The 24,438-nt window shown below is 39.4% G+C and overlaps 1 protein-coding gene across 5 annotated transcripts in view; it reads left to right on the top strand.

The window, feature by feature from the left end:
• Window positions 1–24,438, top strand: part of PHIP (pleckstrin homology domain interacting protein) — a 105,100-nt gene that overhangs the window by 40,441 nt on the left and 40,221 nt on the right. For 4 of the 5 annotated variants that reach the window (XR_010306997.1, XM_064164246.1, XM_064164245.1 and 1 more), the window contains 5 exons: window positions 13,346–13,474; window positions 18,275–18,500; window positions 21,581–21,718; window positions 22,785–22,968; window positions 23,627–23,750. Coding sequence is in view for 4 of the 5 variants with exons in the window: in XM_064164246.1 (XP_064020316.1) it covers window positions 13,346–13,474; window positions 18,275–18,500; window positions 21,581–21,718; window positions 22,785–22,968; window positions 23,627–23,750 (801 nt within the window). In the remaining variant the exon portion in view is untranslated. Of the gene's footprint in view, window positions 1–12,684; window positions 12,754–13,345; window positions 13,475–18,274; window positions 18,501–21,580; window positions 21,719–22,784; window positions 22,969–23,626; window positions 23,751–24,438 lie in introns of those variants that run through there. The other variant, XM_064164248.1, reaches the window with a different exon arrangement.

The following is a 24,438-nucleotide window of genomic DNA, read 5'->3' as shown; positions in this document are numbered from 1 at the left end:
TCAAAGTCTCTGAGGAAGTTCTGTCAAGTTTAATAGGAGAGTGAGCAACCTAGACCCCATCAGCACTGACCAAGGTTTGTTGTTCCCTATCCATTTATTTCTGTAACTGAACTTATGAAGGATCAGAGCCAGTCGTTTTGGACCTATGAGTGCAGATCTTTGTTACTGACTGCTGTTGACTGTTACCAGTTGAGGTGTATGTTTTCATTGCATGGTTAGGTTTCCTTTCTGCTACTACTTACGATGGATGTATGATGGTTTTCAGGGAATTTGAGGTCAGAAGTGGCTGAGTTCATCTGCTCTTCATAAGACAAGTCCATTTTAGAGCTATCAGAATCTAAGTTAAGGTGTCTGTGATGTTAGGCAGTCCCCTGGAAGACTGTATTGCACTGCACTCTTGAATAAATATTTCAAACACCTAAAAATGGTAACAATCACACACACTTTAAGATCTTTGGAGTCACAGAAATGTGTGGACATTTGGAAGATCTCAATAGCTAGTAACCCGTGCTTCATGCTGGAAATAAATGTGAGGAGATCTGCCTGCTGTATGAGGTGAGGGGAATTGTAACACTGGCAATTGGTTTGTCTGAAAGCACATGTATGCAAGAATGGCATCTCTCATCTGTCTGCAATCACTGAGTATTTCACCAGTTTTCTATGTCTGATACTTCAAAAGACATGGGTGAAAATCAGAGGTTATCTTAGATGATTAGGTGGCAGGAGATGCTTCTAACCCATGAGACTTGCATCTCTGCAGAGGTGACTATGCAATCAAACATTAAGTGTTCTGTTTTACTAAGGGAGGACATGAATACTACAGAACTGCCAGTCTTCTCCCATTTCCTAACTGGTGTATCCGATGGGAACATCATTAGATGAGCCACCACTAAATTATTCTGATAAATGCTGTTATCTTCACTGACTTTACAGATTGGTTTCTTTTAGATCAGGCAGGGAATATCATCTGGAGGAACCAAATTGAAGAGCTGAATGACATATCTGCTTTACCACTGAGGAATCTCTTACTACGGTTGCTTGACAAAAGAGTGTCTGTGGTGCCAGTCACTGAGTGACTTTGTTGTAACAAAACCTTGTTTTAAAGAAGTTCAGGCCTTGAGGGTGTTGCTTGAACTACCAAAATCTTAGACTGTTAGCTTAATGGTAGTCCAGTCAGGTATTTCCATTTATGATGGGTTGCTTGGTAAATTTAAAGCCTTGTGATAAATGCCTGAAATAGTGACAGATATTTTTAAGTTGCTCCCCATGCCAAATTTCTTCATTGTCAGTATCACAATTAAAAAAAAAAAAGCAAAACAACAAAACAATTCAAGGATGAAATTGTCAATCAGTTAGAAACTTAACTCCTGTTGTCCAGACAGTGAATGTGAAATTGCAAAGCCACAGAAACCAAAGAAACACTTTGGATTGTATTTAAAAGGGGAATAAAAATTTATTTGTGCCCTGCTGGTTACAGATAGGTGCTGCTAGGAGAGTCTGATGGTTCCTACAGAACATTCTTTCCAGCTTTTTAAGCTCAAAATTTGCTGTTAAATCAGCATACAGTTACAGTTAATTTGAAGCATTTTTGGTCTATTTGCCATGTTTTGGTCTTAACAGTAAGGTCAGTCCCATAAGTGATTATCTGCATACAAAGCTTTACTTTGATATATATTTTATAACTTCCCATGTTTTCCTCTGTAATCTTCATTTTGTCTATTATTTATTCTGCAAGTATTGCATAACTCCACTGTCAGGAGTTCATGGGTATTCAGAACTGTCTTAATTCCATGACTTGAGTTAGCTAGACTTGAGGATTGCATTTGCTACCCTAGAGAGTAAACTTTGCCTTAGAAATACCAAGAGTGTGAGAGGATTAAAGAACTTGAGGCAATTTTGAGATGGCTTAAGTATGTCCTATGGGTGTGCTGGAACATCTCCAGAGAAGGGCCACAAGGACTGTCAAAGGGATGGAACTCCTCTTCTATGAGGACAAGCTGAGAGAGATGGAGTTGTTCTGTTTGGAGAAGAGGAGGCTCTGAGACCTTATTGTGGCCTTTCAGTATCTGAAAAGGGGGCTAAAAGAAAGCTGGTGAGGAACTTTTTAGGGTGTCACATAGTGACAGGACTAGGGTGAATGGATCCAAGCTAGAGGAGGGGAGATTTAGCTTAGATTCTGGTTAGAGGTTCTTCAGCATGAGGGTGGTGAGTGACTGGAACATGTTGCCCAGGGAGGTAGTGGAGGCCCCATCCCTGGGTGTTTGTAAGGCTAGGCTGGGTGCAGCTCAGAGCAACCTGAGGTGTCCCTGCCCATGGCAGAGTGGTTGGAACTAGATGATCCTCAAGGTTCCTTCCAACCCCGAAAGCTCTGTGATTCTGTGATTTTGTATTGCATATGCAGGTATGTGTTCTTGTTGTTTTCTGACCTGTGCAATATCCCCTGTCAGTCCTGACAATACAGTTGCTAGTGAAAAGCATGTTTTCAGGAGCATTGTTTTTTTTTCAAGGACTCATTGAGGTCGTGGCTTTGGTGTTGTGAAATTAGAACAATCTCACATGCTGCATTTCCTAGGTACAAATAAGCATTTAGCAGACTTGTGAAGAAACAGGTTAATAAACCCTCCGTGGCTGCAGCTGCCAGCCTAGATTACTGAAGGATTTGACTGTTGTGGCACCCTATTGGTTGCTGGGGCCTAAGATGTCCAAAGAGAGATGAAGTGTCCTACCAAATCCTCAGTTTACTGAGCAGTAGATGAGATCTAGGTGTCTTAGTGGATGCTCCAGGAAAAATAAATACCCTGAATGGCATGCTGTCTGGAGAAAGGCACTGCATGATAATGTACACAGACATGTATTTGAAATGCAGCTTCTTACTCAGAGCTGCAGTGAGGCAACTAGATCCCTTGTGGTAAGGTGCCTTGCTGATAACTGAAGAAAAGTCTCCACTCTCCTAAAAGGAGGATGCAGGCACCTATCTTTTGAAGTTGGCTTAACTGATGTTAAGCTGTTGAGCTGGGAAATATGAGACCTAGATTTCCTCTCCTTGGTGGTCAAATGTTCAATTCAGTATCTACTCTTATGCAGGGGGCTATCTCAACTATAAATATCTAGACAGGACTTTGTCCCAAATTTCTCTTGAAGTTGTGCCACTATAAGAATTTGTACCCTCTGGGTTTAGGCACCTCTGCTAGGCTTGGTTTGTTGGGCATGGAAATCATGGCCTAGGTAAATTAGAAAGAGGTTGAAGTGGCCTGTGGCTTCAAGCTACAGCAGGATCTTGAACTTGCAGGATTAGTACTCTGTCAGGTCATAGATATGTACACTGCTCAGTTGTTATAGGATCTATTTTCTTTCAGGTGTCCTCACTAAGTTACTTCTTGATAGGCCTAAGACAGTTGTTTTGGTAGGAATGCCAGGATCGGCACTTTGTTGGTATGTGCTACAACTCAGCCTTACACTTGCAGTTCCCATAGGCTTTAAGCAAAGATTTCTGAGTTCTGAGCATGCATGAAGGGAAAAAAAATAACCTACAGGGACTTAAGAATCTGTCTGGTCTAAAAGGATGTACCTTGTACTATTAGTTGTGTGCATGGAGTTTGGTTTGGTGATTGGAGTTTTGTGGTTGCAGTTTGGACAGTAAGTACCACTGTTCCTAGAGTCTGACTCTAGGTTTGTGATGTTGTGGTGCTGCCCTTGATTGCTTATCATGGTTTCCTTTCAGCAGTACCTCTCAGGGTGGAACTCTCCTAGTTCAGACTGGTTACAAAGGGCTTTCTGTCTGGAGCCTTAAGAGCGCAGGTTTCTCATGCGGTAAAGCTGATTGTTCTTGTCCTGTGAGTGGGCTTCTCTGTAGAAGAATATGTTTATTGTTTTTTAGTTTCCTAAAATATTCAGAATATATACAGGCCTGTAGCTCTGTTATTGTATCTCTCCCTTTTAAAAAAAAAAAAAAATTGATTTACAGCATAACTTTATGAACAGTTGCAGGAACATATGGTGACTGCAGTTACTTAAAAATGTATTACCGAAAGCACGAAAACTGTGCTAGAGGAGCAAGAATGAAAGACATGGGGAGAGCAGGCATTTTTACAGTCTTTATCACTGTAAAATATTGAATTTTTGCACTGTACCTTTGAATGTAATTGCATTTTCTGAGTCTGATACCTTACTCAGCAAGTTCTGTAAGGAGGCTTTGCAGTTACTGCACTGGAAGCCTTCTGGATTAGTTGATAAAGGACGAGCCATGCAGCATTTAAAGAATCTTTGTAATGTAGAAATTAAATAGAAATACTCATGCCTTTAAGAAATGGGTTTTATGATTAACAGAATTTGAAACAAGAACACAACCTAAACACACAAAAACACCACCATGATTAGATGTTATTCTTGTCTTACTAGATTGACTGTCATTGCAAGTTGCATCTTTGAGAAGTCAGGCTAAGCTGTAGCTGGTAGTAGGTTTTCTTATTTATATGTGACATGATTCACCTGCCTTGAGGTCTTCTTGTAGGCCTGAACACCTGTTTAATGTAAGACTTCTGCTTACCTGTAATCTTCATGTGTTCCTCCTAGTGGTTGTGAGGACTGTTGTGTTTGGACTGTTTTAGTTACTTGGCTGTAGCACTGGGACAATCTTTCTCAGCATGGTCATGTATTACAGTGTTCTTTATAATGTGCTCTGGGTGGGTGGTAGTTCTCAGTCTGAACTCAGTTCAAAGGTGGCCTTAGTCCTTTAATTGTATTCTGAAGAACACTTTGAAAAACTGATACAAAAAGAATGGTTTTACAGTCTTGTATTAGATTCACAGATCTTAATACTTCAAAATCCTTCTAGCTTTGTGACTTTAGCTGACTTGCTGAAAGGCTAAGCCACCTTAGCCTTTGACACTTAAAGGTCACACGATGTATCTGCAGCTGTTGTGAGTTCAATGATGAGTCTCTTTCTAAATGCCAAAGCACGTTTCATCAGAGCAGATAGAAATACCATGAATATATTGCAGAAATGCATTGTAGTTTGAGCTCTATAAACTACTGATTTGAAGTAACCTTCTTACTGTTTTTGAGGGGGAAGTTAAAAAAAAATCCCTTGTAAAACCTACTCTCCCTTCTCCCACCTTCAGCTTCCTTTGAAATGACAGTCAACTCTGTTATATTTGTTAAAGAAAAGCTTTAATCTCTCCCAGAAACACCATTGTTCTTCTGTGTCACTGAGCAAATGTACCAGATTGATACTTCAGCAACAGTAGACGGTTTCTTACAGCACCGTAACTCGCTGCTGCATGAATTGGTGTTTGTTGTTCTTATGCCCTCTGTCCTGCTTTTATGAAAACCATCTAAAAAACAAACCAAACCCTTCAAAGTTGCAAAGCCTGAGGCTGATGGGTGGTTGACCTGTCTGTTGCATCAGTGTAGGAGAAAATAGAGGATACAGTTGCATTTTTGGCTGCTTCTGAAAAACTCTGATCCTGGGGCTAAGACATGGGGGGTTTATTGAATCCTAAAAGGACAACAACATCTTTGGATAGCTTCTGTTGCTGTAAGGTAGTGTGAGGATTCTTACAGGTTTTCAGAGATCCTAGAAAATTAATGGTGTTTTTTGGTTGTGGTTTTCTTTTTGGCTGTGATGTATTTTCATCTAAAGCACTATACCAGAATATCAGCTGTTTTGCTTGCTTTTTCAATACTTTCCTGTTAGAAGCTTGTGATGCATTGAGCTACACTTCAGTGTAAAATACATTATTTATGTTTAATGTAAACAGGCATTGTATCCAAAACTAGAAAGCTTGTCTCTTGCATGTGTTCTTTTCAATATGCTTGTTAGTTAACAACAGATAATGAACCTTCCACCGTAAATAGAAACCTTTTTTTGAACAAAATATGGGCTAAACACTTTTTTTTCCCTTTATTTTGCAAAATGCTTAATAGCTTATTCAAAGATTTGGCTAGGGTGATGAACATGGTTTCTCACATCTGTGTTAAAAAAATACATAAAAATAGGTGCATTGTAAGCAGATGAATTGAAAGCATCAGTTTTCTACCAGTTCTCCTGAAGAAAATTTGTGAGAGCTGAAAAAAAGGGGACAAAATTTCTTATTGTTGAAGGTGAGAAATAAAAAGAACATATTACTGGGATCATAACAGAAATACTTACAGATCCTTTTAGCAAGAGAAAGTTATTTTATCTTTGCATTTTATTGCCACATCAAAACTGGCAAAAATGTAATCATTACCCTTAATAGGGAACTGCAACTCTACAGTTCTTGGTACTGAAAAACTTTTCAAAGTACTTAAACTGTTGTTGAACATGCAATGCTAACAGGCAGAAGCTACTTCATTGGTGGAGCTAACATGTTTATGTCCTTGAGTGGAGTTAGAATAGTTGTCTTTGAAAGAGAAAAGGCAACAAGCAGCAACAAACCAAACCCAAAAAAGCTTTTACTCTTGCAGCAGAGTAAAAATACTAACTGGAGTGTAAAACTTTTAGCTACAGAATTGTTTGTGTTATGACTCTTCTTACATAACATTGAAGGACTTGGGGACACTGATGGACTTGAACAGACAGTGTGCGCTTGCAGTCCAGAAGGCAAATCACATCCTGAGCTGCATCAAAAGATGCATTGCCAGCAGATCTAGAGATGTTATCCTGCCATTTTTCTCTCCTGTGGTGAGACCCTACCTGTAGTACTGCATCCAGGTCTGGAGCTCTTGGTGTAAGAACACAGAGCTGATGGAGTGGGTCCAGAGGAGGGCTATGAAAATGATCAGGGGGTTGGAGCACCTCTGCTACGAGGACAGGCTGAGAACCTGGGGTTGTTGAACCTGGAGAAGAGAAGGCTTTGGGAAGATCTAATAGCAGCCTTCCAGTACCTGAAGGGGGACTACAAGAAGGATGGAGAGAGAGATTGTTTACAAAGGCCTGCAGTGATTGGACGAAGGGCAATGGCTTGAAATTAGAATAGAGCAGATTTAGATTGGATATTAGGAACAAGTTCTGCACTATGAGGGTCATGGAACACTGGAACAGATTCCCTGGGGAAGTGGTTGTGGCCCTATCCCTGGAGATATTCAGAGTGAGTCTTGACAGGGGTCTGGGCAACCTGATCTAGTTGAAGATGCCCCAGCTGACTGCAGGCGTGAATGAACTGGATGACCTATGAAGGTCCCTTCCAATCAGGCCATTCTATGAATCTCTCACACTGTCTCTCTGAGTTGGGCAGGCATTTAGATTGGCTAGTGAAGTCTTAAATTTGATGGGACAGTGCTTGTTATCTGAAATATAAAGATGCAAAGCTGTACTTGAGAAGGCCGATCAGGATTTCTTAGCAAGACTTAAGACCAGCTACTTGGCATTACCAACAGACACTAACCTGCTTCATAAGGCCACACTCTTCTGGTTACATGGTGATTACAGTTGTGTAGCTCCAAAGTCCTACTGGTATTTCAAGTGGTGTCTTAATGAAACAGGTTACACTTCTTAGCAATGCAAACCCAGGAAATGTAGAGATGTATATAACTAAGCAATAGCTGCATTTAAAACATTAAGCTAGTTTGTGAAAGTGAAAGTGTATGCTGTCGCACATCCAGTGAGAAAGCTTGAGGCAGGCGGACACATTTGTGCTAGTTTGTGAAGTTACCATGGTGAAAAGAGATGCCTTTTCCTAGCCAGATACTAGTTAGTCTGTGTAAATGCAGATAAATGTTTTATGATAAAAAATAACCCACATGTTGATGTTAAGGGTGAAAGTGCTGGCTACATAGACAGTAAGAAACAGGGACAAGATTGCTGAAGCTAATGCCTGCTCTGTTTTTTTTTTGCCCACAAGTCGGTAGCTAGCTGGTTGTCTGAATGTAAAGCTGCCTAGTACTGTCCTTAGTTTCATGCATATCTTTCCAAGTGGGTCCTTGATTTCGTTTATGTGATGAATGGTAGTTCTATTGTGTGGTTCTTTTTCTAGTTTAAACATTTTCCTTAGTTCTCTGACACTTAATATATCCGTTGAAAATATTTAATAGAAACCATTTTAGCTATGTGAGCTTTGGATATATTATAGATTTATTTGGAAGTATTAGTATAAGCAGTGACTGAAATTGTCATATTCAAAGCTTGGCTATAAAAAGGTCAAGTACAAGCAGCCTGTGAGACTTCTGCTGATTTCTATAATGGAAATTGCAGAGGGTGTTATTTCCTCGGCACTGTGGTTGAAGAATCAGACCATGTGGATAGAGTGATGTATTGATAACCCCCCCCAGTCTCTCTGCCCTTTTCTCACATCTTGGGTTTTTATATAAACAAGTGAGGAAAAATTGGGAACCCCTAAGGAGGTGACAGTAGTAATGTATTTCATAATGTCAATGATGTCTATTTTTTGTGGATTTGGATGCACACAGCCCTTGGTGATGACTGTTTCTGTGTTCTAGTACAGTTTAATTTTTGTTCTGTTTAGAATTTACTGTAGTGTTATTGTATCAACTGACTCAGGTCAGAAGGGTTTCTTCCTGCAAATTGTCAATCAAGCAGAGGCTACTATATTGCAATTGGATTTTTCTGTGTGCTCCTGCTCCTTCAGAGAGCTGGTTGTTGACTGTCCTTTATTTTTAGCTTTGAATGGACACTTCATTACAAGCAATTCCTATGCTACGCCTCCTGATATCTGTGTATCTTAATGTTTTTCCCACCTTGTCTTCTGAGGTCTGATCTTTCACTGAGCTGTGCTATGTAGTTCATTACTTTCCAATGCTACTTCTGCTTTCAATGCGACCTGATAAACTGTGAAGCTCTAACAGCATTATAATATCGCTTACAACATTGGTTCCTTTTTTGTTAATCAGTAAACCTGCATGGCCTACATAAATCTTAGCTGGCAGCTATTTGATTAGTTTTAGCTTAAGTGACATACTTAAAAATTGGAATCCCTGTCAGAAAAGCAACATGGGAGATCAGATTCCATGTAGGACAGCTCAGCAGAATGCTCTGTGCACAGATTGTCTGCCACAAGGTGATTTTTTTTTTTTGAACTGATGTCCAGAAAGCATACTTCTTGCTTATGCACATTGTATTGTCATCTTGTGTTAACTAGGGCTTTGAAATAGTTGTATCTTACATTGTGGCATTCATAAAGCCTGAAGAGACTTTCAGTTTTGCTGGGGCTGCATGGAATTGTGTTTTTGCAATAAATCATCTGAAGTACAGAATAACTTAAAATGAGAATAGAGATGTATTATTTTTGCATCAGTCATATCCAGTCTTACTGAAATGCTCTTGAAAGTTTTTAGAGGTTCCACCTCTGAATATTAGGTAAGAGCAGATCATAAATCCTGAAGAGCAAATCCAGAAAAAACATTCTAGTAGTCCATGCAGAAGCCAGTACTGAGTTTGAAGGATATTTATTAAGAGAAATTAACCAAAAAATATTTTTTGGCTCTAAATACTTTTAGTGCAGCCTTTGCATAACTTCAAGCATCCATAGGGTGTGTGATCTGTCAGATCTTTTCACCGATATGATTACCATTCAAGAAAAATACAGTATCTCCAAATGGGTAACTGACTTGAATGGTTGGAAGATAGAATCGTTCTTAGCAAACATTTTAGTATTAATTCTTGTCCTCTTACTACCATTTGATCCTTTGTTACTGTTCTGGAAGCAGTGTAGAAGTTCTGTTGATTTACTTTGTTTTATTTTATTTTTTAAACTGACTGGAAAATGAAGTGTTCTTTCCATTCCTTCATAGCTGCAAGTGTTCCTTCCATTCCTTCATAGCTGCAAGTGTTCCTTCCATTCCTTCATAGCTGCAAGTGTTCCTTCCATTCCTTCATAGCTGCAAGTGTTCCTTCCATTCCTTCATAGCTGCAGCAACCTCTTCTAACTTTGCCGAAAGTGCATAGATAGTTCTTCTCTTACAATGGAAGGATATTGTGATCAGAGACTGTTCCTTAAAGCAAAGGAACCTGCAAAGGAAGTTTAATATACTCAGGATACTGATTTGACTCAAACAGCCCTGATGTAGTTTCATCACTTGGGAAAGAGGTTCTACGTTTTACTATTAGTCAACTTTGCCTGTTTACTAGTTTTAGAGTGGTGTTCTAGCATATCAATTGTTGTGATTGTTAGAACATAAATTTCAGTTTCTGAGTTTGAATGTTTCTTGAAACTAATTTTCATTTGTTCCTAATCATTACAGTAGGTCTCTTCCTGCTGAAGGTCATTTTGTATAGACACAAAAATTAGTCCTCTTTCCTTACCGTCCATGTTGAAGAAGTTGAGCTCTTGAGTTTTCCATTGTCATAAATGGAAACATTTTTCTGTAGCTATTCTACGTAGAGTTGAGGTATCTTGAACATGGAAAGCAAAAATTACATGTATTGCTTTGGAAGAGTTTGTTCCTATCATCATTGTTTGTCTCTTTCTCTTCTGGATAGATTTCTTGTATATTCTAGGATTATAGCTTTCTTTTGGTTGTTGCATTACATGGCACATGGCAGTGAGTACACAGTCAGTCTTGATGTGACTGATGGGGAGAAGTTTTCTGCCTCAAGCTAGGAGGAGAGGTTTAGTTCACTGACTTTGTAAACTGCTAATGACTTGTATTGGAAAGTGTTATAGTGAGTAGAATGTGTTCCATTATTTATTCTGGCAGTGTGTTAGTTACTTCTAATAATCAGTTCGTGGCCTTGACTAATCTTTCTATTTTTAATTTTCCTTTGTCTTTTGCCTTTCTTAAAAACTAGATTTTAAGTCTTTCATACTACCACATTGATAACAGGTCTTGTTATTGAGCTTACTGAGCTCACTCTCTGTAAGAGGTACTGTGTTTTCATACAACAGATTACTTCAATTGATCTAAGACATATTATTTTCACAGCTCTATTATTCCTGCTTTAGGAGAGAACAATAAGCTGTCTTCAAAACAGAAAGCAAATGAGTAACTTTCCCTTTTTCATTCTCTTAGGTCATCAGCATTCCACACATCATCTTAACATGTTCAATCTTGGCAGCATTTTGTTGGGATAGCTCTTAACTGACCAGAGTCGGGTTTTCTAATGTTCTTTGAGCAGTCTCTTCTCTTTGCAATTGATACTCTCCCTCAGCAAGGGAAGGTTCTAGACAGAATAATCAGTGTATCTTCTTTGGGATACAATCTTCATATAATTACTGCATCTTTGATTTAAAAAGGATAGAGTGGAGAAAGCAGCATCCTTCTTGCTTGTTAGAGTATCATTAATTATAGCTTTCCCATTTGCAGCTTAACAATTGCTTTCTCTTCAAATGACCAACTTCTCTGTGCTAGTTTTATCATGAAAGAAATTTCATTGTAAAGTGTCTTACTAATCCCAAAATATTTTTGTTTCTAAAAAGTTCTGTTAGGTAGCACACTCTGGCAGGATTTTGTTCTTAGAATATTAAGGGTTTTTATTTCCAAGAAACTTTACCTCAGACCTGAAGATTGTACTAAAAGATCTTACTACCGTCCTTTCCAAAAGCACTTTTGAACGATGTTCAGGCCACATATATGATAAAAGTATTTGCATTGTGCTAATCATTATTCATTTACATTAGGGAATTGCTTCCAACTTAAACACTGATTGAGGGATTCCTTGAAGGTAGCCCATGCAGTTTCTTGCTGGGGAAATACATGAACAGCCATCATCCTAATGGCCTATTTTTTTCTTTCTATTTCTTATAGTTCTTCCTACAACATGCCTTGTTTTCTGTATAAAACAAGTCTTCAAATCTTGGATTCTAGGAGAAGCCTGAAATTCTATTTATGAATGCCTCAAACGTTAGGAAGCTTGACACTTTGATATTTCTTTTGCTGAAGGAAGGGAAGTGGAACAGAAATCTTTGTGTAAATAATCTTTTCCCGTGTTTTTCCTATACAACTGCAAAGCTTACTCTTGGCTGAACTTCCTTCCCTTTTGCACCTCCCTCCCCAAGTTGTCTCCGTTTCATGTGGTGAGCTTTCTGCATACAAAAAGGAGCACAATGTTGTAACTTTGCCTTGATTGTTTGATCTCGCTTAGCCTAAGTTAATTCTGCATTCCTAGCTGTTGTGATGTTAGTGTCACTTGCTTGAAGCTCTGTTTTTATTTTCCATCTCTTTCTATAAGGCACTTCTGCTCATTTCTTCTGGAATAACTGGCAAAACAGAACATAAACCTTGGCTTGGTTTTTGTTCCTCTTTTGCCAGTCCAGAAACTCATTTGACTTGTGTGGAAAGTACTTGTAGTAAGAAAGACCTTTGTCAAATACCTGAAAGCACTGCTAATAGGTGTAGTAGCCTCTACCACTGGGGGTGTGTGCAGGGGTGTGGGTGTGGATGTGTTGTAAGATCATGGGCAAAAGATTTAGAGTTCTTGTCTTTGTCTCAGCCTGTAAGATAGTGAGAACAGTGCCTACCTCTCAGGGTTTTTGAGGCTTGGTTCCTTTACTTTTTAAAATAATGCTGATGGCCTCTGGAAGATGCTGCAGAAATGAGTAGTGATGGTGCCTGCAGGCTAAAGACTGTTGTTTTTTTTAATCTGGCAGTATATAGGCCTGCCAGAGTTAGGGAAAGAATTTTGTTTGGTGTCTCTTTAAAGAAATTGCAAAAGTGCTTTGCTGGGGAGAATAGAAAGGGGCTTTCTGAAGAGGTGCTGAAGACTTGAAAATTCAGAGTGGTGATTGGTCACCTCTGCTTGATTGACAGGTTGCAGGGAAAAACAAAAACCCATTTGTTCTGGCTTAATGGAACTGGAAAACAGAAAATGAGTATCAGGTAAAAATTCCTTTTTTAAAATCTTTGCAGTTCTCCTTTAAACAGTGGAGTTTTTACACAAATCTACACCTCCCCCACTCCATTTAATTAGGAGTAGGAATTGCAGAAGCAGGCAGTTGCTAAGTTGTGTAATGTGGGTTGTCTGTCAGTGCGTTTTCTAGCAGGCAGGTGTTCTGAAACACCACAGCAGCCAATGCTGCTGGGCTAGCTTAGTAAGAAGGCAGAGGATGGAAGGCAGAGGGTGTATTGACTCAGCCCTGAACTGGACCCAGCTCTCTGGTTAGGCTCATTTAGCAGGACGCTCAAGGGGAAGCTTTTATTTTCACTTCCTATACTGTGCCTGCTTTGTGGAGAAAGTCTGTCAGTTTCTACCGCTATCAATTTGGCATCTTTCATGAGCATGATTACAAAATTCACTGAAAAATGAATAGCTAAAAAGTAAACTATGTTTTAAAGTAACTTCTATCTAGCAGTATACTGTCTTACAGAGTTTATAATAAATTTCAACATCAGCATCACAGTTTTGAGAATCGTAAATTGAAAGTTATTTATTTCTGGTAACTTAATTATTTTGTATGTTGATGTATTTCAGATTGAAGGACAAGGACATGGTGCAGTTTTTGACTGCAAGTGCTCTCCTGATGGACAGCATTTTGCATGTACAGATTCTCACGGTCACCTTCTGATTTTTGGCTTTGGTTCCAGTAGCAAATACGACAAGGTACAGTGCAAAATGAAAATCAAAATGTTTGTCTGTGTTGAATGTGTTTGTGCAAATTTTCCTGCAGAGCTACATTTCAGGAGGGTCTATCATGACAAAATTTTGAGCCATTAATATGCGATCTTTCAGATTCTTCTTGTTGAGATGGATCTTTCTTTCACTGTCTTTTATTAAACTATGAAAACAAGCTATTAAGCCATTATTTATATGGGGGGGGGGAGGGATAAAAATAACTATAGAAAAAAAGAATAATTGACAAAGTTCCCCAGTCACTGTCTGCTCTCTTAAGTGACAAAGCTGTAAGCGTCTAATGGTGGATCCACATGGCTAATGTGAATTAAACTGCAGTGAAATTGATAACAGTTAAACATTTTGCTTTCAAGTATTTTTCTGGTTCCTAACTAAGACCAAAAAAAGAGAAGGGGGTAGCAGAACTAATTCTTGCTACCTGTGTTTAAAGCTTGTGTAGCTTGGGAGGAAATGATATACGCTAAATGTACTGGATGTTCTAGTGACACAGTTTTATGTCTGCTAAAGAAGCTCTGCTGTCATGATGCCTTGGTGCTTACATAGCAATGTTTCACTGTTACTGTGTGATTGAAATGCTGCATTTTTGTTCTAGTATCATAGACTGTACTGTGTGTTCTCAGTGTGTTCTCAGTGTGAGTGTCTCGCCACAGACCTTCACGACTGTAAAGATATGTGTGGTGGTGTTTGGATTCCTTTTTCTTTCCCTCTGGATGAACGTGCACTATGAACACCTTACCTAGTTTGGAGTGGCCACAAAGTCCTAGCTCTTCTGTCTAGGGAAGAGGCGAGCTATGTCACTTCTAAGACTTTAGTAGGCATATCTGTGCCAAGATTTTCTTCTCTGCTTCTGGTAGCTGATACTTGAAGGTTGTTGGTAAAGTCTTGGCTTCTGGATCTTGCCTCCTGCTTTGGATCTTTGGACTCAAAGTTGCCTTGAAAGTATTTTGGCAAACAGTAACACAGATGGGCCTAAAAGAGGGGGAGAGCAAAAGTAACTTTATTCATTGTCCTGTAAGCAACTGCATTTATTGCTGTAGTCTTTGAGCTCTGATTTTGATGTTTGTTAGAGCAGCATTTACATATTGGGCATTTTTTTGCTGCCTCCTCTCTCAACTATGATTTGAAATTTATGGTAGCTGGCTGCTGTTGCTGCTCTTCAGTTATTCCTCACTGTGCATTTCCCCTTCCATTCCAAAGGAAACAAATTTACAGAGACAAAGAAGCAAGGAAAAATAGGATTATCAGATAATTATCAAAGTCTTTATCTTTCAGAGTTCTTCCAAAGTGTAAAGCCTGTTATGACATATGTTGTCACCATGGCCACTATTTGTTCTAGGTTTACTTTCCCTTGTAGTCATTTTGGAAATGTGCAGTCCTCTGCTACCCAGAAATGCTGGAAATGAAACTGAGAGCTTTTTTGCCTTTGTTATGGTAAATCACCAGTTTCCCTTATAATGCCACTTGAGACTTTACTTTGTGAGGGATAAGATCTGTTTGAAGAGTAAAACTGATTGCTCTGCACTTCTTGAATTCTACAGACTCTTTTCTGTCTTGGGTTTCTGCTGCAGCCTCTGAGAAAAGATTGCTCAGAATTTTTCTCTTATTGGGTGATTTAAAATGATCCTCTCCAACTGTTACTGTGCCAGTGGTAATCCTGGCATTCTTGGCCATAGAAAGAAATGGGAGCAAATAGGACTTATATTTATTGCCTCTTTGGTCTCAGTCTTCAACTCTCAGAAAATTCATCTTGGAAGTTTATGTTCACCTTCTTATCTGGTTCCATCATCTGTTTCATTTAGGGAAAAATGCAACTACAGATAGGTAGATGTTTGAGATTAGATGTTCTATTTTTCTATGCTTCTCTGTTCAGATACTTGGGTTTTGTTCAGACATCTTGTGAGAATATGTTCTGATTATACCTGTGGCCTGTTTGGCTGTAAGGCTTTAAAGTGATTTCCATTTCTCTGAAGAATAATTTTTACAGAAGAAAGGAGTGTGGTCACTTGTCCTTTATTCCTGCATTTGTGAGTTGTGCTCAGAACAATAACTTTCTGCTAAGATAGTGTTAGCTCTGCTGAGAGAGCAAGCTCTTGCTTTTTGCATGTTTATTTCTTCATGCTGTGTTCCCTAGTAGACTGGAACAAGAAGAAGAATAAAAAAAAAACCAAGACTGCTGCTTGTTTGGGGCTCCTTTTGTTATTTGGCCCAATTAAAACAACCATGAAGCAGTCTCGAACAGGATTTCTGAGTGTGTGAACTTGATCAGAGATGAGATAAGCTCACTGTCAAGAGGACATGTGCACTTCAGAAGTTCCTGCTTAGGTGGAAACTTGGCCAGAAATGCCTACTGGTCCTAAAGCATAAGATGAATTTCTGTTGACTTAACTTAGAATGGACTAGATCTCCAAGCTTTGTATGGCTTTTATTCCTGTAGACTGCCCAGGCCACTGTTCTTTGTGGCTTGACAGCTCCTGTGTGGTGGATGGTGTAGCAGTAGGACATGAGTGTAGGTGTGTCCATTTGGAGAATCTGTGCTTTCTCTATGCTAAGTGTAGTCACTGAAGAGAATCCGTATGGAGAGCTCTGACCTTGTGGAAAGTTTTTATGCTCAAACTCAAGCTGGGTTTTGTGAAGTCATATAGACAGAGGATTCTTGTCCTAATGGTGGTGTAGTGTCTTCTTATTATCATAAGTTTGCTCTCTTCTAGTATCTTAAGAAACAGATCTGTTAGCGCTTTTAATTTTTGTCTGCTGAACACAGCCATCTAACATTCTCTGAAACACCTAATTCTTCCCTTTTTTCCTCAGGACTTGGAACAGCCTGAGGATGAGATTGTTGCTCTGGGTTCCAGTAGGGACATTCTAGTATTGGTCTGAGCCTGAATTCTCTCTGAAATGCCATTCTTAGCTCATGGAGTAGAAAATATTTATTTACTCTCTATTGTATCATACCTGATTGCAGTACGAAGTACACAGAAGGGTATTTGCAAAAGAGTCCCTGTCCCTGCAACGAAATCTTGCACCAGAGATTATTCTGGTAGAGGTCACTGAATCTAAGGAAAGACTTCCAGGTCTTCCCTTTGCTTGCAAAACTTGGGATGCAGAAAACACTGTACAGTCAAATCACAGCACATTACAGTGCACAGTCTGCATGACCAAGCCATTGGAATCACTTCTTTCTCCATGTGAGAAGTACTCTACAGGAGAACTTAGGTAAAAGTACTGGATTCTCTTCTGTTATGTTTCCATGGAAAATCCTAAGTCCTCTGAAAAGACCTATGTCTTTATTGCATTGAACTATTTAAACTGAAGGAACAAAGTTGTTAAGCAGGCCTTGATTCTGTCAGTCAGGCACACGAAAGTCTCATTTGGCCTCTGTTAACAGCTGTGGAAACAAGATTTCATCCAGCCAAGGCTTCTTACTGTAGTGGGATGTCACCTTGTCCACACACACTTTGGAAGGGTAGTCTTTTGAATCACTGGAGTGAGTTCTTAGCCATTCCATCTTTCCACACATCTTACCAATCACTCTGTGTTACTTCTCTGAATTTTTGTGAGGTCCAGATCCCATGAGTCCTGTGGTTTACTGTTATTCACCTCTTATGGATGCCTGTAGGCATTTTCTGATGTTGCAATTGACAGATACTTGTCAACATCTCTCCTGAACCTCTCACACCCAGGGCAGGAAACCTTTGTAGTTGAGGAATCAGACCCCTGAGTAGATGCTATAACCTCTGTATCACTGATTTCTACATAACAAGTTACTGGAAACTGTTATGAAATAATCATGATCTCTTCAGAAACTGGACTGTATTCTGTGACAACTTAGGCATTCCTTTGTGCTCAAATACCTGTTTTTAGCATCTAAGACAAGATTTCTTTGAAATCTCTGTCCTTTAAGTCAATTTTTCAGTCATTTTTATACTGTACTAGAAACCTAAGTTGGGTGAATGATGATTTTACGATTTTCTTTTTATGTGTTCAAAGAAACTGAGCACAAGAGCTGCCAGTAGGTAGTGTTGAGACAGGTCAGCTTATCTTCTGAAATTTCTCTTTACTCCTTGTGGTTCAATGGCTTTATGACTGTGTGCCAGTGAGAGATGGAGCCACAAACATTCTGTTTGGACAAAAGAATTCCTCAGTCTTGAGTGTCTGTGGAAAGTCATCTACAATAAATTATGAGCTGGTAGGCTGAAAACATTGAGGTAGAAGGGTTCAGCTTTAGATCAGCTTGACTTTCTTGGAACTTTTCTGACATACTATACTAGGAGTGTCTATATTTGACTACTAGTGTTCTATTTGGCAATGGCATGATGTGATACTTTCCTCTTCCTAACCATAGCTCCTAAGTCTGTGACACAGCCTTTCATTGTCAGAATATATATATATGCATATATTCAGAGTTTAGAAGAACTAATACATCCAGAATGTGTTCAGTAAAATGTCCTCAAATAGTTAAATATTGTACCACTCCTCTGTTCTTTAAATGTTTCCCACCCTCAAACATGGATTATTCTCCTTGCACTATAATAGAGAAAAGTAGTACTAAAGGAGGGAGGGAACCAACAGAACCCCCAAAAAAACAACCACACAAAAAACCTAAGTCATGGCATTTTCCCCTTTAAACTGAGATAAACAGTTGAGCTTATAACCTTGTTTTTGCTAAAGTAACCACAAGTAACATTGTTAAAAGTACTTTTGGCAGTTATTTTCTATATGCTTTTTTCAATAGGTTCTTTAAAAAAAATTACAAAATGACTTTGTTTGCAGATAGCAGATCAGATGTTCTTTCATAGTGATTATCGGCCCCTTATCCGTGATGCCAACAACTTTGTCCTGGATGAACAGACACAGCAGGCTCCACACCTTATGCCTCCCCCCTTTTTGGTTGATGTGGATGGGAACCCTCATCCTGCAAGGTATCAAAGACTAGTTCCTGGTCGTGAGAACTGCAGGGAGGAACAGCTTATTCCTCAGATGGGAGTGACATCTTCAGGTATGGAAAATTTCACTTCACTACACAGTAGCCTGTCTAGTTACCTCCAGGTGTTCTGCGCTTTCACTTTGTCCTTTTTCTTCATGTCTGAGCATGGTAGTTCACTCAGTGTGGAAAGATTGCAATGCCCCTGGCATGAAATGCTTGTGACAATTACTTAGTGTTGTTGTAGGTCAAGTCAGTACTATTTGATGTTGCAGTGTGAGTTAATACTCTGTCAGTGAAAGCTATGATGCTGAGTCTGCTTTCAGCTGATCTCTTTGGGGAAGAGATCTTGCTTCAGAAAATTTAGGCAGTAGATTGATCTTCCACAGATCATCTGGAACAGCTAGCACCTGCAAGAAGAGGAAAATGAGAGGACACTTGAAACATGGAGAATCCTTTTTAGATGAAGGCAGTCATTCAACTTGAGCCTTGATGGTGTCTGTGAGAATACAGAATCTAGGAAGTTCCTCAAAAGTTGTGTTGTCTGTGCACACGGAATGGAAGAAACACGTTTTGGGGCAGTGGCTGGGGTTTGGAAACTGCCCAAACATGGTCCATATGGTCATTCCTAAACCTCATTTTTAGCTTACAAACCACTGAATACTTGAATCATTTTGAAGGAGCAGTTCTGTATTTCCTCCAAAATCACAGGAGGAATTGCCTCCTGAGAAGCAACTTGCAAGAAGGGAAAATCCTTTCTGTTGAATGTGTGCTGTGTTTCATGCTCATGACTTTAGAGCTAAATTTAATTTCTGAGAAAGGCTGCAATCTTAATTTGTTGTTAGAGTTAAAGCATGGATCCATGACGTTCTGAAATTTTCCAAGTTTGAAAAGGTCCTGGGCACATTCTCCAATATAATGTCTTGAAACAAGTCAGGCTCTGCACGCAGACCCAACAACATTAGCAATGTGGCTGACACGTGAATGCCCATAGTAACACAATGTCCACACTGTTCTGTTTAATAGCAGCAGGCCATCTACTAGACTGACAGAGAACCAGAGACGTTATGGAGAGACAGAAGATGTTCTTCTATATCTTTACAGTTCAGCAACAATTGATAATATTTTTATACAGAGCCTAAACTGTGTTCGTGCAATTTGTATATTCCCTTTAACTAAGGAAGCTCTGTTTCTTTCTGAAACTTTACTGTGAGATGTGGTGGATCTCCCTCAAAGCAATGACTATCTGTTTCTTGTCAAGTTTCCTTAAGGGCTTTTAAGAGTAGGGAGAATTCAAATAATCGTGTTTGATTCACTGCTTAGATGTACATGAGGCTCCTTTTGGCCAGATGTTTTGAAAAAAAATCAAATATATATTTTAATGATCTAATTTTGGTAGAAATTTGTGAAGACAGAATCTCACAAGCTACATAAAAATTCTTCCTTTTATTTAGGTAGCAGTTTCGGTTTTTAAGGTCAATATTGAATTATTAGAAGGCGTTCCTGTTGTTTTCAGTGGATGTTGTGTCTGCTTGTGAGATCACCAAATAAATCTGACTGTCTCACTACATGAGACACAAAACATCCAGCTGTGGCTATACCAGAGCTTATTCCATGATTCCAAGCTTCTGTTGTCTTAAGGAAGCTGACTTCAACTACAATAACCTTGAAACCCTGAGAGCACTATCCTAAATATTTGTGTTCTTTCTGCATGTCATCTATTCAGAGATGGCTGCTTCTGACTACCTACATAATCAAAGCTCCTCATTTCATAGCACAGCTACTAGACTCTCTTGTCTTTCATCTTGCCAAGTGCAGTTTGTGCTGCAGTACCTCTTTGCAATCATGCTGGAAAATTAGTTTCCATAGCTTGTTTCTTCAAACATTACCCATTACGTAGCTTTCCAAGTTCTGCTTCTCTTGACCAGAGCTTTCCACCACTCTACTGCACCATCTAACTGTTCTGTGTGGAAGTATCTGATTTCCCTTTCAAATCAGTACTGTAGCCCTTGCCTTTTTCTCCATACCTCTCTAATATTTTTTTGTGACCATTGTGAGTATGCGAAGCGGTTTTGTGGTGTTCATGCTTTTACACACTGTGCATCTTTCTTGCTATGCAGAAACAGTGTTACCACCTTGTAGTTATTTCTGCCTTTTATTCAAGAGACTTCTATCCAAAAAGAGGCTTCTTGGCTGTTCCAACGTACCAATGAAAACTGTCATTACTTAACCCATGTCATCATTATGCATTTGTGGAACTCAAAAAAACATTTTTAGTGATGAGTTTTCTACAGTATAGATAATTATTTTATAGTTCAATTAGACTGTCTTGATGTAGACCTTTCCTTGAAGCTTGTACTGAAGTATTCTATAGTGCATTTGGGGCAGACTAAGCACACATTCGAACAGTTTACACTGACTGAGCTGACAAACAACAGTGTCATTAAGCTTCTGTGATTACAAGTGATCTAATTTAAAGTTTTATTCAGAGTGGCATGTGATCATCTTGACTCTGCTCCAGAAAGTAAAATACTCTCTATATATGAAAAAAAGAGTTGTTCTGTTTAAAACCTGGTCATCACGAAAATACAAATGCTTACATATTGCACATGTAATTGCATTGTACATTCATAGATTTCATAGGTGTGGGTTGGAAATCATCTCTTTCAAACCGCCCTGCCATGGGCAGGGACACCTTCTGCTAGACCAGGTTGCTCAAAGCCTCATCCAGCCTGGCCTTGAACACCTCCAGGGAGGGGGCATCGACAACCTCCCTGGGCAATTTGTGCCGCTATCTCACCACCCTCACTGTAAAGACTTTCTTCCTAATTCCTGGTTTAAATCCGACTCCTCAAGATTTAGTCCATTCCCTCTTCTCCTGTCAGTACAAGATCTTGTAACAAGTCCCTTCACAGCTTTCTTGTAGCCCCCTTCAGGTACTGGAAGACCACTAATAAGGTCTCCCTGGAGCCTTTTCTCCAGGCTGAACAGCCATAACTCTCATAGCCTGTCCCCATAGGTGAGGTGCTCCAGCCCTCAGGTCATCTTCATGGCCCTCCCCTGGATCCAGTTGAAGTTAAAACTTAGATGAACTGTTTGTAATATTTGAATCTTCAACATTTGTGTGCTGTTCTCTTGTATATTCTACTTCACAGGGTTGAACCAGGTTCTTAGTCAACAAGCAAATCAAGAAGTAAGTCCATTGGATAGCATGATTCAAAGACTTCAGCAGGAGCAGGACCAGAGACGTTTGGGGGAGGCAGGAACCAGTAGTACCAACCGGATAAACAGAGGTAGGTTACGGAGGAATAGGTGGTGTGGCTTTTCTGTTGGAACAGATGAGAGCTGGAAAACCTCAATCACACTGCTGTGTGTGATTTGTGCATTTTGTTGAACTACCAGAAAGGAAGGAGGTATGGATCAACAGAAGATAATACAGCATTGCCATCTTTTTATCTTTCTGCAGAATCTCGGGAGTCTTAACATTACAAGTTTAGCTTTGTTGTTGCTTGCAGCTGCTTTCCTTTAGAACTGCCTTACTGAGTGGCAGTCTGGTACTGGCTATCAACCTGATAGAAATCTGAGTTGTGTCAAATAAAATAGGAGGGAGAAAAGAGGAAGGAGCTGCTTATTTTTCAGTACAGCTGTTCCTTCGCTCATTCTTGCACTAGATTCACAGTACTCTAAAAATACTGGTTGGCAATCCAGCCAGCTAAGCCAGAACAGTTTGTGTGTGGAAATTTGTGGGGAAAGGTTGAAATGTACAATGTAGGTATTTGAAGGATGTTGCTTGTGTGGGTTTCTGTTTTTCTTTCTTGTGTGTGTGTGTGTTTCTTGTTTTTGTTGTTGGAGGTTTTTTGGTTGGTTGTTTTTCTTTGCTGTTGTAGGGTGGAGGTTTTTTGTTTGAGGGTTTTCAATCTTTTGAACATTTCAGAAATTTTACAGCTTGGATTATTAATGTTAAGTAATGAGGCTTTTTATTTGAAGGTAGAGGAATGTTAAAGCACTGTTACACTTGGGCTCATTGTTTCATGATATCCATCTAGAGTGGGGTAGCAACAGACAGCTTCACAGAAGAGTTTTTAAAAGCATTTTTAAAGAGAAGCAAACCCACTGAATCATTTGTTTCACTTTAGATTGTTGATATAACTGCTTCTTTATAATGAGTACTGCATCCCAATAACTGTGTGTTGTGCTGACTGCAGAAACTACTGGAATAGTTGTATTTAGGTAGTACTTGATTTCTTCTGAAGTAATAGATGAAGTAAAGTTATCTTTTTTTTTCCTTTAACTCTAAGTGTAATGTTTCCTTTTCAGAATTTTAGATCAAGTAAAGCTATGAATTCTTGACTTTTTTAGGGTCTGTAAGTTCTACCTCAGAAGTACATTCACCACCAAATATAGGGTTAAGGCGTAGTGGACAAATTGAAGGTGTTCGTCAAATGCATAGCAACGCACCAAGGAGTGAAATTGCCACTGAGCGGGACCTTGTGGCTTGGAGTCGAAGGGTTGTAGTTCCTGAACTGTCTTCTGGTGTGGCCAGGTAAATATAGTCCAAGTTTGCTGTCAGTTTTAATTTGGTGAGCTTAATTAAATTGAGCAGTTCTGGAATTCACAACTACTTGTGTGGTGTTTGTTCATTTTGTGGTCTCCTATTATCAGTTTTAGTTGGAAGTCAGTTTTGCTTGGGCATAACTTGAAGAATCTTGTAATTACAAAAGAATTGTGACTAAAATTTGACCACTTAACAAATAATAATTTAACTTGCTCATGCAACAAGCACTACCTGCCTCAGTGTTCACTGATTTGCAGCGTAAGATTACAGTATGTTTTAACTCCTGTTTGTCCTGCCATTATATGATAATTTAAGGCTGAGACACTGTAATTAGATGCCCATTCGATGCCTGAGGTGAATTTTTATTTCCAAATCAAAAGTTTATTTCAGTAATTTACTCCTCTGCTGAATACTCGTATCAGTAAGTCAAAAAACCTACTAGCCATAATAAACAGTAGTCTTTTAAGGAGACTAAAATCTTACTTTGATCAAAAGGTAATTTTGAAACTATAATCTGACTGGAAATAGGACTACTATTCAGGGAAATGTTACAAGGGTTAAGAATTCATTCCTGAAGTTGGAATAGATCCTCTCAGCTTTAATATTTTGCCATATAAAGTTAACATCTCAATTTTCCTTTTTACAGTAGGCAGGAAGAGTGGAGAACAGCAAAGGGAGAAGAAGAAGTAAGGGTGTATCGATCAGAAGAGAAAAGGAAACATATAACAAGTCACATTCAAAAAGAAAACAAGATACCTGCTTTCTCCAAGGTAAACAGTCACTTAAGTTTTGCTGCTGTAGGAAGCATAAAATTTAACTCAATGTGTTAGTTCCTAACTCAGAACGGTCCTCATTACCAACACAGACTAGAGGAGGATGTAATAGAGAGCAGCCTTCTGGTAAAGGACTTGGGGATGCTGGAGGACAAAGAGCTGACATGAGTCAGCAATGTGCACCTGCAGCTCAGAAGGCAAATTACATTCTGGGCTGCATCAAAAGATGTGTGGCCAGCAGATCAAGAGAGGTGAGTCTGCCTCTGCTCTGCTGAGAGCTAACCTGGAATAGAGTGTCCAGCTCTTGAATCCTCAACACAAGCAAGAATCATAGTATTGTTTTGCTTGGAGAAGACCTCTAAGATAATTAAGTCCAGCCAAAAACCCAACACCACGTTGGGTTTCTTATGTGATGTGGTCTTCACAGATCCCTGTGTTCTTCAGGGATTCTGGCTCCACCACCTGGGCAGCATATTCCAATACCTGACCACTCCTGCAGGAAAGAAAATTTTCCTAATATCTAACCTAACCCCCAAGGTGGCACAAGTTCAGGCCATTTGCTCTTGTTCTACCACCTGGTACTGAGGAGAAGAGGCCAACCCCCACTTCAGTCTCATTTCAGATGGTTGTAGAGAGCAATGATGTCTCCCCTCAGCCTCCTCCAGACTAAACAACCCCAGTTCCT

Source organism: Pogoniulus pusillus, chromosome 25 (genome assembly GCF_015220805.1).
Source record: "Pogoniulus pusillus isolate bPogPus1 chromosome 25, bPogPus1.pri, whole genome shotgun sequence".
NCBI classification, from domain to species: Eukaryota; Metazoa; Chordata; class Aves; order Piciformes; family Lybiidae; genus Pogoniulus; species Pogoniulus pusillus.
Note: the sequence above shows the minus strand (reverse complement) of the source record. Positions and strands in the feature narration are given on the sequence as shown.